This window comes from Neomonachus schauinslandi, chromosome 8, assembly GCF_002201575.2.
Source record: "Neomonachus schauinslandi chromosome 8, ASM220157v2, whole genome shotgun sequence".
NCBI lineage: Eukaryota > Metazoa > Chordata > Mammalia > Carnivora > Phocidae > Neomonachus > Neomonachus schauinslandi.
The window spans coordinates 94789169-94804071 of NC_058410.1; the positions used below are offsets into that span (position 1 = coordinate 94789169).

Sequence of the window (14903 nt, forward strand, 5' to 3'; positions counted from 1 at the left end):
CAGTTGAGTTTTTAAAGGTAAATGTAAAATTATTATTTTTACCCCTATTATATTTGTGGCTTGGGCCCATTATTCAAATGATTATCTAAAATTTTTTTCTATCCTGAACTGTTGACTAAAAGAAATTGACCTGCAGATAGCTTCCGTATTTATTTATTTATTTGCAAATTTATTTAACTCGTGTTGCAAAGGTGAAAGCAAAGGGGGTCATGGTATATAGAAAAAAAAACCCTGTAATAATAATTTATAATTTTATTATGTATTCTTCACTTGTATAATTTGTTATTTTTTCTTGTAAGATGGAAAGCATAACAACAGTACTCTCAATCAGTGCTATTCATATTTGTGCCTGGTTATGACTCGTGGGTTATTTCCTTAAAATGAAGGGAAGTCCACTGATAAGCTTGGCAAATATTATTAAAAAATAAATTATACCCCATGGTGATGAGCGTACAGCAAAACTCTGCTTGTGGGAGTATAAATTAGCACATCCTATTTGGTGTAGTATATGCCTAAAAGAGAAAATGCGAACAGGAACTCACAGATGAGAGGTTATCTCTACACAGAACTTTTGTTGTTGTTGTTTTTAATTAACTTTTTAAAAGATAATTGTAGGTTCACATGCAACTGTAAGAAATAATATAGAGATGATCCCATTGTACCCTTAACCTATTTTCCCCAGGGGTAACATTTTGCAAAATTATAGCACAGGATCACAAGCAGGATGTTGACATTGATGCAGTCAAGATACAGAACATTTCATCACCGCAAGACTACCTCATGCTGCCCTTTTATAGTCTCCCACCTCTACCCTCTCCTTAACTCCTGGCAACCACAGATTTTTCCTGCATTTCATTTCTAAAATGGTTGAGTACTTTTTAGCTACAGCCTCTTTCTCCTCTCTTTCTGGGACTCCAATAACATGCATGTTAGATCTTTTAACGTAGTTCCACAGCTCCCTGAGGTTCTGTTGATTTTTTTTCCCTCCAGTCTATTTTCTGTTATTCAGATTGGGTAATTTCTGTTCTGTCTTCTACTTCACTGACTCTTTCCTCTGTGCCCTTCATTGATCACATCCACTGAGCTTATTTGTTATTGTACATTTAAGTTTTAAAATTTCCATTTGGTTCTTTATATAGCCTCTTTTCTTTGCTGAGACTGTTTTACTGCTAAGGTCTTCTCTAATTTTTCATTCATTTCAGCTGTGTTTGAAATTGCTCAATGAAGCATTTTTTATCATAGCTGCTTTAAAATTGTTGTCAGACAGTGCTAACATTTCTGTCCTCTAGGTACTGGTGTCCACTGATTATCTCTGTTTAGTTCCATTGGAGGTCTTCTTGGTTCTTGCTATGAAGTTATGAGTTTTGGGTCTTAATTAAACTTTCTGTTTTGACTGGCTTCCTCTGGCACCACTGTCAGAAGAAGCCAGGGGTGCTACCAGGTGGAAGAGATCCAGGTTCCCCGCTCAGCCCCTCATGATACCTAATGGGGGCGCTCCTCAGATCTGCTGGCTGGAAGTGAGAGTTGGATGGACTTCAGCTCTCTGAGCAGCCTTTTCCACCACCTCGATGAAGGTGACTACGTTAACCACTAAGCAGTGGTGAAAATCCTGACTCTCCACTAGGCCTTCCCTGACACCACCCTAGAGGAGACGGAGAGGGGCAATTCATTACTGCTTGTGGGGGGCTCCCCACATGATCTCCAAGACACTGGGCAGAAGCCTTGTTACTGGCCCATGGGAACTAAAGTTCCAGCTCCCTATGTGGTCTTCTCTGACATCCCCCTGCAGCAGTGTCTTCAGCACCTTGTCCTCTTGGCTCATGAGGGTGAAAATCTAGGCCTTTCTTGGCATGAGTGTGCGTGGGACCACAGCCTCTGTTCTGTGGCATTTAGATAGAGTGGCTATTGTTTAAATGTTCTCTTGCTAGGGAGCTCCTTTCCTGGTCTTTTGGCTGAGAGAGCAGCCTTTTCTTGGGGTTTTGTCTGTGCCTCTGGGTGTTTCTGGGTTGCATTTTCTCCAGTATCCAGTCTAGGATATGTGAGGCAAGAAGAAAACCCGGAGAACTCACCACTTTATTGTTCCTTGAGCGCCAGAATCCACAGCAGTTCTGCTCTCTTCTCTCTTCTTTCAGTCTTCTTACATATGTTTTGTATGCAGTGTATGCATGTATAGAACGCCCAGGGTTTTTAGGTGTACTTACGAGGAAAAGGGAAAAGTATATCTATTCCATCTTCCCAGGAGTCTGCATAGTGTCGCAGAGTGTTTTAAAAGAATGAATTATTTTCCAATTTAGTTTCTTATCTCTACCCTTCTCTTTTCTCCACTTAGTTATCCCCTACCCCCATCTAGATTTCCAGGATCTCTTGAAAAATTAGAAGTTCTGGCAGTACTGGACTTGAATGCTCACGGTGTCTGTTTCCCATTAAGTCTTCCAACTAAGGCCACACCTTTAGTTACCATTTACCCCTGGTGCTTGTGGGGGCACTTGCCCACTTTGCTCATTTATGGTAACTGCTTGCCCTGGGAGGCATTGGCTTCTGTCTGATGCAAGGTATCAAAAATATTCATGCTTTTTGACTTGGTAGTCAACTTCTAGGAATCTACCCTAAGGAACTAATTGGAGATGCCATCAGAGATTTCTGTTTATTACAGGTTTGTTTATATAATAGCAGAAAATGCAGTGAGCGTAAATAAAAATATCCAGGTATGCTAGAATACAATGATGTTACTTAAAATTCACATTTAAAAGACTATGACATGGGAAATGTTCATAATAAATCAAAGAGCAGGATATGAAACTGTTTATACAACATTATCTCAAGCTTTTATAAATCTTTTTCAACTTCTGGAATAAAATACACTAAAATACCAACAGTGTTAACTCCAGGTTTTAATTTTCTTCTGTATATTTTTCTGTACTTTGTGAATTTCTGCCATGAATTGTTAAGATCAGGAAAATAAAACCTCTTAAAATATTTAAGAATACTCTTTGAAGTGGTTTTTGCTATTATTAAATGAGATGGAAAAAAAATTATATGTGAGATGTTTCGGGGTATACTCTACATAAAGAAACATCCTTTGCACATACGTTTATGCACACGTAAGTATGGTAAATAAATGTGAATATTTCATGAGTTTTGCTAGGAGTCTTATACATAGATAGCAGAATGCTGCCCGCATAATCATATGGATTAAAATGATGGATGCAATGATTGATCCAGCTATTGACTTTTTGAGCTGTTCAATTTGAGTAGTACTCTTTTTTTTTATTATTACTATGTTATGTTAATCACCATACCTTACATTATTAGTTTTTGATGTAATGTTCCATGATTCATTGTTTGTGCATAACACCCAGTGCTCCATGCAGTACGTGCCCTCTTTAATACCCATCACCAGGCAACCCATCCCCCCACCTCCCCTACCCTCTAGAACCCTCAGTTTGTTTCTCAGAGTCCATAGTCTCTCATGTTCGTCTCCCCGCTCCCGATTCCCCCCCTTCATTTTTCCCTTCCTACTATCTTCTTCTTTTTTTTTTTAACATATAATGTATTATTTGTTTCAGAGATCTGTATCTGTCTGTGATTCATCAGTCTTACACAATTCACAGCGCTCACCATAGCACATACCCTCCCCAGTGTCTATCACCCAGTCACCCCATCCCTCCCACCCCCCACCACTCCAGCAACCCTCAGTTTGTTTCCTGAGATTAAGAATTCCTCATATCAGTGAGATCATGTGATACATGTCTTTCTCTGGTTGACTTATTTCGCTTAGCATAATACCCTCTAGTTCCATCCACGTCATTGCAAATGGCAAGATTTCGTTTTTTTGATGGCTGCATAATATCCCATTGCATACACACACACACACACACACACACACACACACACACACCCCACATCTTCTTTATCCATTCATCTGTCAATGGACATCTTGGTTCTTTCCATAGTTTGGCTGTTGTGGACATTGCTGCTATAAACATCGGGGTGCATGTACCCCTTCGGATCACTGCATTTGTATCTTTAGGGTAAATACCCAGTAGTGCATTTCCTGGGTCATACGGTAGCTCTATTTTCAACTTTTTGAGGAACCTCCATACGGTTTTCCAGAGTGGCTACACCAGCTTGCATTCCCACCAACAGTGTAGGAGGGTTCCCCTTTCTCCGCATCCTCGCCAACATCTGTCATTTCCTGACTTGTTAATTTTAGCCATTCTGACTGGTGTGAGGTGGTATCTCATTGAGGTTTGAAGGAGAAAATTCTTATGATTACCAAAAAGAAGGCAACAGAGTTAGCTGTCCTAAAATCATTAATGCTGTCTTACACATCCAGTGCCTTTTAAGAGCTTGTGTTTAAATACTCTGTGGGAAGTTCTCCTTTCTTTATGACTTTAGTCATCATCATAAACTATTTCAGGATGCCATGAAGAGATAAGCTCAAATTTTCCACTTGTGTGGTAATTAAGATATTTCAAAGAAATGTAGAGAGGTATTTTTCTGGCACCAGTGACAGGAACTTTCTGACCTAATTATTTATCTTTTGTTTAGTTTGACCAAGCAGCTGATGCCGAGTTATCCTGGATTACTGAAACCGAAAAGAAATTGATGTCTCTGGGTGACATCAGGCTTGAGCAAGACCAGACCTCTGCTCAGCTGCAGCTTCAAAAGGTGAAGAAGTGCATTTCCAATTATATCAGAATTATTTGTTAGTGTGGCCCCAAGTGTAGACAATGTGCTTGCATGATTTACTTTGCAAGACCCCTCTAGTGTAATTTGGTATTTTTAACATCTTTGCCTGATTGTTTTCATTTTAGTCATACACTCTCTCTTTTTTTATCTTTATTTTGGTAAATCACAGACATTCACCATGGAGATTTTGAGACACAAGGATATTATCGATGAACTTGTTAAATCTGGATATAAAATCATGGCCACATGCAGTGAAGAGGAAAAGCAATCAATGAAGGTATAAGCTTGTCTGTGTGACTGGTGGTGAGACTCTTGAATAAATGGCCTCTGTTAAGCTCTCAACCCTAGAGAAGCACATTTCCTTTATCCACAGCTGCCATTTAGACAGCTAAATCATTAGTTTTAAATAAGGCATTTTTCAAGCTTACAGAGTGACAGTAAAAGGAATATTCCTTAAGGGAATCACCCTGGGGACAATTTTTTCTAATAAAAAATTACTAAAACTATTAAGGATTGTGTCCTTGAATAACTGGCACACATTAAACATTCAATTAATGTTAGCTGTATCACTGACATTATTATCGGTATAAAGTGTTACTATGTATGTCAACTCTTGTTTAAATGCTTCAAAATATGTGGTTCTCTCTAATGCTGAAATTCATCCTGTGTAAAATTTCAGTAAGTTGTATAGGAAAAACAATGAGCTGAATAACTAAGGAAGCATCTAGTTTATGTATTTTCAATAATCCTTTTAAATTGATGAAAAACCAGCCACAAGTAAAAATGTTTAGTTCCATTCATATTCAGACATCTGAGCAGACTAAAGAAATTAATGTATATTAATGCTTCTGGTAGGAAAATAGCCCACAGCAAAAAAATGACACAAATATCTGTGCCTAAGATCACATTTTAGAGTATACGTTGCTTTTAAGGTATACCATAGACAAAGTAATAGAGTGTAACTGTATACTGATACTTCCTCTTCTATTTATTCTGGCAATTTACTTATTTATAACTTAACGTTTCCTTTATTATTTTTACAAGATCTTGACATGAAAAACACTGATAATGATGAAATAATTTCTGTGTAATTCTGTGGTTTATTAGATTACTATGGTGCTCTATCTTCTGCTGTTGGTTTATGATATGAATTTATACCATAATCTAGATCACTGTGACCAGTTCACAAAATATAGTGTATAGTATAATGTTCTACTCTGATTCTAATATATGTAATTAATTTTGTTGACTAGCAGTTCCTCTTACATTTTCATTTGTGGAAGTTAGTCCTTATTTTGGGCTAGAAAGTAATGTTAATGTTGCTAGACTCATATGAGACTTGTTTTCTAACCTAGAAGACCTACAGGACCTAGAAAGATAGTTGAAGAATTTTGCTTATTCTGTTTGGAAAGCTCACTGTCTTATTCATACACACTTGAGGCTATTTATTTGTTTGTTTATATTTTGGGTTTTGTCACCTAATATTTGGAGGTGGGAGGAGGTTCTCTGTCATTAATCCCATGATTTTTGATGAAGACATAAAAATCCATTGGGTGAATATATCATAATTTATTAGCTTAATCTCCAATTATTGTATTTTTAAGATGTTTTCCACATTTTTGCTATTTTTTACATATATATGGGAAAATGTTTGTTTTATTGTGTTAAGAACACAACATTAGCATATAGTAGAATATTATTCAGCCTTAAAAATGAAGGAAATCCTGCCATATGCAACAATATAAATGAACCTGAAGGATTTTTTTTTAAAGTTTTATTTTTAAGTAATCTCTACACTCGGTGTGGGGCTCAAACTTACAACCCTGAAATCAAGAGTCACATGCTTTCCTGACTAAGCCAGCCAGGTGCCCCTTGAAGGGTCTTTTTAAATTCTAATTAAAACAAACTTTTATACATAGAACTAGTTACAATCTAAATAGGCTTTAATGATTTATTCATTAAGCATATATTTGTTGAGCGCCTGCTTTGCACTAGGCATATAGTGTGAGAAAAAACATTCTGGAGTACATGTGCTCTTTGGCCTGCTTGGCCAGCTAAACACATTTCATTCTCTTACTTTCTAGAAAAAACTAGACAAGGTGTTGAAGAACTATGATGCCATCTGCCAGGTAAACTCAGAGAGGTATCTACAGCTAGAACGGGCACAGTCCCTGGTTAGCCAGTTCTGGGAAACCTATGAAGAACTTTGGCCATGGCTGACAGAAACACAAAGAATCATCTCTCAGCTTCCTGCCCCAGCCCTTGAATATGAAACTCTAAGACAACAGCAGGAAGAGCATCGGGTAAGCTTGATATTAAAGAGAGGGTTGTATTCTCCATTAGAAGAAAATAGTGATTGTGATGGGGGTTTTTAGCATATGTGCTGCCGAAGCGAGCGCTGTCGTGGTGGTTTTTTAATGCAGTTTGATGCCCTACCTTAGGAGATTTTAGCAATATCCTATTCTGGTCTTCACAGTTGCTTTCCTCAGAGTTGCTTACCTGTTTTCCAGAGTAGCAGTGAGAAGACTCATTGTGAATGTCACTAATTATATCACAGCTTTCCTAGAATATATGAAGTATAAGCCATCTTGGTACAAAAACTAAGTTCCCGCTTTAAAATGTTAGAGAAATAAGCTTTTGAAGTACTTCCCATTTATGCATGTTGAATTGCTTTTAATTTACATATGTCGACTAAGTTTTACACTTCATATGGTATTGGTTGGAGCCATCTAGAATGTAAGCAAAGAGTAGAAATATATCAAAGCAGCATCATACAGACAAGACCACTGAGCTTGGAGGAAATGAACAATACAACAATATGTCAAAACAAATAATGTAAAAGCTAGCTCAATGGAAAGGAAAAATGCTGAAGTACAAAGACAAGTTGTCTCTCCTTTGTTTTTCACTCTTTTGACGGTTTTTGCTCCTATAAGTATATATGAGTAAACTCTCTAGTGTATTTACATCTACAAATGCATCATGTTTTAAACATAAATAAAATGGTATTATGAAGCCCTCATTTCAGCAGTTACTTAAATATTAATATTGCCTAAAATTTTGCAAGGGTTTGAGAGAGGGCTCAAGACTATCAGAAAAAAATCTGGGGTTCTTGCTGTTTATGGACTTATGAACCTAGTTTCTGTCTCCCAGATCTGTACAAATTGTACTCTGAGACTATTCGTGTGTGTGCGTGTGTGCATGCATGCACGCATGCATAGAAAGTTTAACTCGGTATATTGCATCATTGTTTGAAGGACATGACACACTTCTTATTAATTTTGTTTGTTTACTTTTTTAATCTACTGGCATTGAAGAATATCTCTAAGTATTTGTTTACAAGAGCTTTAGTCAACACTTTAATGCAAAATGGAAATTTTATTGAGTTCTGTCTACATCAGCAGAAGAAAGACTTAAAAATTATGCAGAATTGAATTTAATTTTAGTATAAAGGTTTATTTGTGGCAGAAATCCTGATGCCTATCCACTGAATAACTTCTAATATAAAATGTCCCATGGATTTCTTCTATTCTGAGGTGAGATTTGAGTAGCTATGTTTCTAGCGTAATATCAGATAATGGAAAAGTTATTACTGAATTATTACTGAATTTCAAAACCGAGTTAATTTTCCCTTTTGAGCATAGTCTTTCAGCTCTCAAATTTACAGTTTCTTATATAAAGGAACTATAAAACTTTGTAACCAAGTCTTCAAATTATTCAATGAAACTTTTCATAATATTTATAGCCTTCTAGGACAGCATTTCTTCTGTAGCTCCACAGCTTCATCTTCAGCTGTATTTGGGAAGATCTAGTTCATTCTAACCGGGAAAGAAAAATGGCTCCAGGAGCCAGTTACTATATGGTAGATATGTTGAGGTCACACGCTAGAAGTATCTCTAGCGTGACCGGACTTTTATGGCACTGTGTTGCCAAGAACCATTTTGTTACATATGAGGCAAAGGACATCTCCTACTGGGCCCTTTCTCCACACATACACCCAAGTAGACGTGTAGTACTACTAGACATCTAAAAAAGGAATAGTCTAAAAACGGTCATCTCAGTACGTCCCAAACTAAGGTACGTCCCATGGTGGTGCTGCACAAATGAGATCTACCTAGATGCTAGGCAACTCAGGAAATGTCAGCAGAGGTCTCTCATTTTACCTGATAGTGTCTTGATAACTCAAAGTGTAAGCTGGTTTTACAACCATGCCTTGTAGCATATTGAAACCAGAACATGTGTACACATTCCTTTTTTGTGAGATTGTCTATTAGCTGATATTACAATTACTATCTCCATTCTGTAAGGTAGCATGAATATATGATCTAATAATATGAAACAAAAATAAGAACATCTCAGTCTGGACCCCTCAGGAGCTAGATCGCAGACATGACCCTCCCATGTTCTTATGCGCAGCAGGTTAGATTTGGACCACCCCGTTCTTTTATTTTAATTGAATTTATGTTTATTTAGCTCTTTTTCAAGAGTTTTGAAACTACCTTCAGAAAAACTTCAAAAATGGTATTGGGGATTGTTGATGATGTAGTGTACCAACTTCCTTAATGGTTTTCAAAATAATTTATATGACTGATTTTAGTGAGTACTTTAAATAAAAATCTAGAGCTGTGTGGCCATCTTGGTGATTCTTGATGAATCATAGAAGTGAAACTATTTGCAGGAGAAGATTGGTGGCTTTTCTCTAGACTATCTTTCCTGAATGTAATTTCTCTCAGAGAAATTTTTGTTGGGGGCTGGGTAGCAAAATTGGAGATATACCTTCTGGTCAGGGCAAGGAACTTCTGCTTAAGGAACCAAGTGGAAGGCTCCTTAGCGCTACAGGAAGGCTAGCCTCAGGGAAACCTGGAAGCAAAGATGGATGTGGCTTTGGATTTGGCCCGTGAAAAACTGCTCAGTGGAGGCCCTGGGTTCCATGAAGTGTAGATTTGCCTCCCCAGAAGGAATGGGGCTCCACCTGGATTACACACACACTCATTAGTATAAATATCATTATATCTCTTGATTAGATGACATCATGCAAAGTATGTCATATGTTTTTCTTTAAATGCACTTTACAAGTAATACTCAGTAAATAGCGGTGTCAATCAATCTGATAGATTGATTACCCTGTAGCCTTTAACATTTTAAAATAAATACAGATAGATTCATTCATATATATATCATACATATCATATATGTACATAGAATAGATTTATACTTAAGTATATATAATGTAATACATATATACACATCTTGTATTGTTTTAAATATATATAATTACAATGCCTCGTGGGCTTATATCCCCTTAACTTAGCTTTGTGTATAGTTTTTTTCCTCTCTGCATTATGTCTACACTCTGCTGAGCTTCTTTGCTTTTCCTTCCTTCTTTCTTCCTTACTCCATTTTAAATTTTTGCATACCTCCTGAGTATACAGAAAGAGACACCAAGAGTTATAGCTTGGTCTCTGTAGGTTGGGGATATAGTGATTTCATAATTCTTTTATGTAATATGACCCTTGCCCAAGTGTACTGCTCTTGATGGGAAATGCATAATGAACTGCGATTCATTATTTCACTCAACCAGCATTTTTGTGTGTTACCCTTAGAGAGACTTTGACATGACCAGACTGTTGTTTATTCTTTCTGTCAGGGGCATCTCTTGCTGGCAAAGAGCAGCATGAGCCATCCTGTGCTAAATGCCTTGTGATGGGGAGGGTGTTTGGAGTTTCTTGCCAGCTGGATGCATTGGGCATGTAGACAGCTGTAATATGGAGGCGTGACCCTGAGATACTGAGAAGCTGTTTGGTTTGTTATAGCAACTGCGAGAGTTGATAGCCGAACACAAGCCTCATATAGATAAGATGAACAAAACTGGGCCACAGTTACTGGAATTGAGCCCAGGCGAAGGCTTTTCTATCCAAGAGAAGTACGTGGCAGCTGACACCCTTTACAGTCAAATTAAAGAGGATGTCAAAAAGCGAGCCGTGGCGTTGGATGAAGCTATTTCTCAGTCTACTCAGGTAATCATTTGCACCAGAAAGATGATTGAGCTCTTCCGAACAGAAGAGCATGGAAACACATTTTCTTGGATCTCCTGATTAAATTTCAACCAAAATTACTTCACTACGTTAAATCTGACTATGGATGTTTTGGCCTCTCAGAGTGGTATTTGGCTGGTCCAGTCCTTGTATTTCTCTGCCTGCTTGTAGATACAATACAAAATAATTTTCAGTGACTTAAGAAACATACAGTTGTCATCACTGTCCAAATATTTAAGTAAGTGTCCATCCAGAGTAGAAAAGAATATTTGCCTTTGGGAGAGATAGAAGAAACTGTTATTACCATTGTTAATGAGACACTCCCAAGAGGGCAATAAGAAGAAAAGACTGCATGGACTGAGTAAGAAGGAAAAAATATAAAGTTGGAAATTGATGTTTTTCTTTTTCGAAAATACTTTTTTTCAAGACATTGAATTTGAAATTACCTACAGATTTTTCCATTTTCAGAGTTGAGCTTTAATCATTAGATACGCTGACATTAGAGTGGTCCATTTTCTGGAATCCTGTGTGATGATTCCTTTAATATTGAGGATAGTGTAGAACCTGGGCCTGAGCGAGTTTTTATAACTTTGCTTTATTGTCTGTGGTACCTTCCAGACAAAACTTTAAAATGCTTTCGTGAATCTGATTATGTGTTTGACCATGAATGAAATTCAGACTTCTATTACAATGTCAGGGAGGCTTTTGTTTTTGTTTCATTTTTTAACATTTTTCAGTTCAGGAAATTTATAACTTAAGAAATACCTTTATTCTCATCAAAAATGCTCTTGAGTCTTACACTTAATAATACAACTTTTTAGGATACCAAAGTAATGAGTAAAAACAAAACAGTTTTGATAAAAAAACACAGATTATTGGACTTAATTCTTAAAATTCATTTGAATTATGATAAAATGAAGCAACTGATAAGATGCTGGTATCAGGTAGTCCATTTATATATTAACCAATACTGTTTCTGACAAATACACTCAATTGGGTAGATGTATTAACAGAGGATCAAAGATTTAATTCTTGATTGAGACATTAGATGGTTTTTTTTTTTTCATTTAAATTTCACTTTTGCTATCACAAGTCTTTTCCCCATAAATTATCCCTTTGATTTATTTCTAGTTCCATGACAAGATAGACCAGATCCTTGAGAGCCTGGAACGCATCGTGGAGCGTTTGAGGCAGCCACCTTCGATCTCAGCTGAGGTGGAAAAGATTAAGGAGCAGATCAGTGAGAATAAGAACGTGTCAGTAGACATGGAGAAGCTACAGCCATTGTATGAAACTCTTAAAAAGCGCGGAGAGGAAATGATCGCAAGATCTGAGGGCACTGACAAAGACATATCTGCCAAAGGTAATAATTTCAGAATAAGGAAACAATAGAGTTTTACTTTTAAAATAATTCTAAATGTTCATGCTGTTTACTGACAGTCTAATTGCATAATAAAGTGCCAGATTTTAGAAAAGGTATTACCAGTGGGGTTGAAGGGCTATGTACATAAATCCCTCATTAATATTTTCCTGTGTTTGTGGAATCGGTTACATACACAACGTGACATTATGCAAAAGCCATGTGTTCTCTGGGACTTTTAAACCAGATGTTTGAAAGATGACTCTAATAACACCAAACCTAGGGGTTTTTTTCCTTATTACTAATCATACACTACTTTACATAATGGGTACCCCAGAATGGGTGTTCCCATAGCCACAGAAATGGCAACCACGACCTTAGCCAGCCATCTTAAAGATAGGAGCTGGGCGGTCCAAAGGAAAAGCACACACATAGATTAGTGGAAGTTTATGATAAGAAACAAGCCCAAAATACGTATCCTACATTGTTAAATTCCTAGAACTGAACAGACATTGTTATTCTTGATTTGGAGAGCTTATGTGGTTATGTCATTTTCTTTGGAATTAAGGTCAGCCTTGGTAAACTTGAAACTTAGGTCTACTCTGAGCTTACTTGCCTTTGAGTGTCTACTTTTGTCAAAAAGAGCCTTGGTTCAGGAAGAGTAGGATGCCCTGAGGTCTTTGCCTTTGGAATATGCTGTGTTGGGCCTTGTGATACCCAGTAGACTGGGGTCAACCAAAATTAGATCCAGTTTTAGATACTTAGCAGATTGAATCACTGTTGCTATGTGAACTGAAACATTTGGCTTTGTTGCTTAAGTGGCGCTAACATACTGCCTTTTTGATACTATTTTGTGTCATAGCTGTTCAGGATAAGCTTGACCAAATGGTTTTCATTTGGGAGAATATACACACACTGGTGGAAGAAAGGGAAGCCAAACTACTGGATGTAATGGAATTAGCAGAAAAGTTCTGGTGTGATCACATGTCATTGGTAGTAACCACTAAAGATACACAAGATTTCATCCGGGATCTAGAGGATCCTGGAATTGATCCCTCAGTAGTTAAACAGCAGCAAGAAGCAGCAGAGGTAAGCAGAAAATCTCCTTTAAAGTTAAAAAAAAAAAAAAAAAGTTGTGGTGTAATGAAACCTGGATTCCTTTGGTAAATATTCAGAATTGCTCTGTTAAAATTTATATTTCATTCTGAAAGTGGAATGCCTGGTGATGTAGTAGGAGATAGGTTATACCCCAAAATTTCACTTAGTACGTATTTTAAAAGTTTCTCTTCATCCCCACTGCTTCTGCCTTATTTCAGGGCCTTGTTAGCTCCGTTTTTGGCTTCTGAAGTCATCCAGAGTGGTAGCCCTACCTGCAGAGTCTCTTTCCTTCCCAGGCCTCCAACCTTGCCATCAGTCTTCTCTTCAAATCTGATCTCACTGTATCGCTGCTTCAAACCCCTCGGAGGCATCCACTGCTTACTGTATCGAGTCCAAACTCCCTCCAACAGTGGACTGGGCTCTCACATCCTAGCATAGGCCAGCCTGTGTCTCCAAAGCCGTTTTGTCCTGCTGCTGCTTTATTAGAAAGTGGCTCCCCTAGCCCACTGTGGTGTGCTCTTTCTAGTCTCTGTATCTTTGCACATTAGTTTCCTTGAGTGGAATGGCCCTATCTATTTTATTTGTAACCCCAATGCCTAGTTTAGGGCTTGGTTTAAGCTTATTAAGTGTTTCTCGAGTGAATGAATATATTTAACCAAGAAGATAAAAGCAAAAGTAGAACACTGCGTTTTTCTCCTTTTTTTTTTTTTTTTTTTGTAGTTTACAAGTCCTAGGGAAATGACATAAAATTTAATCCAGAGCTAGATTATCCTAAATCTACTAACAAGTATGCTAATTTGTATGAAGTTTTCAAACTCATATTTTACTTACATCTATTTTGTTATTTTATTCTTTATGATCTATTCTTTGCAACTTTCAAATATACAATATAGTAGTATTAACTACAGTCACCATGCTGTACATTATATTCTCATGACTTCTTTTTTAATAACTGGAACTTTGTACCTTTTCACCTTTTCACCCCCTTCGCCCATTTCTCCTTCCCCCATCCCCTGACTCCAGCAACCACCAATCTGTTCTCTGTATCTGGTTTTGTTGTGTGGGGAGCGGGTAGGGTTTTTTTAGATTTTTTTTTTTTAGACCACTTAACCTGTATTTTAAATGAATATTGCCAAACTGTTCTGTTTGGAACAAAAAATATATTTCTACACTTTTCATTGTTACTAATATTTAAAGGAGCTTGTTCTGGTATTTGTTATATAGAATTAATTCTTTAAATATTGTTTTCATAATAAACATTTGATCTCTGTTACAAAGGGTGCTGTTTTTTTCTTTAAAATATTTCTTCTTACTGAAAAAACTTATTGCAGAAGCTTGGAAAAGAGAAAGAAGAAGAAAATTGATCTTAATCCCACCTCCTAGAAATAACTCTAATTAATGTCTTTGTGTGCGTCTTTTTAGTTCCAGTGTGTTTTTGCTTAGAACTCTAAGGCTTATTTCTTATTGTAGGCCATCAAGGAAGAAATAGATGGACTACAGGAAGAGCTGGATATAGTTATTAACCTGGGTTCTGAACTCATTGCTGCATGTGGGGAACCCGATAAACCCATTGTCAAGAAGAGCATAGACGAGGTACAGCTAGCCTATTTCCTTCTCTCACTAGAATGCATTTTTAAAGAGATCTTGTTTAACTAAAGCATATTTGCTAGCAGTTGAAAACTTAAGACATGACACTGAAAGAGTTCCAATATTTATGTTGT

At 37.1% G+C, this 14903-nt stretch overlaps 1 protein-coding gene across 1 annotated transcript in view; it reads left to right on the plus strand.

Moving 5' to 3' along the window:
• The window catches only part of DST (dystonin), a 476155-nt gene that overhangs the window by 414847 nt on the left and 46405 nt on the right, over positions 1 to 14903 (plus strand). Inside the window, 7 exon segments of the mRNA XM_044917613.1 lie at positions 4552 to 4671; positions 4862 to 4969; positions 6777 to 6995; positions 10503 to 10706; positions 11856 to 12087; positions 12947 to 13173; positions 14653 to 14775. Coding sequence (XP_044773548.1) covers positions 4552 to 4671; positions 4862 to 4969; positions 6777 to 6995; positions 10503 to 10706; positions 11856 to 12087; positions 12947 to 13173; positions 14653 to 14775 — 1233 coding nt within the window.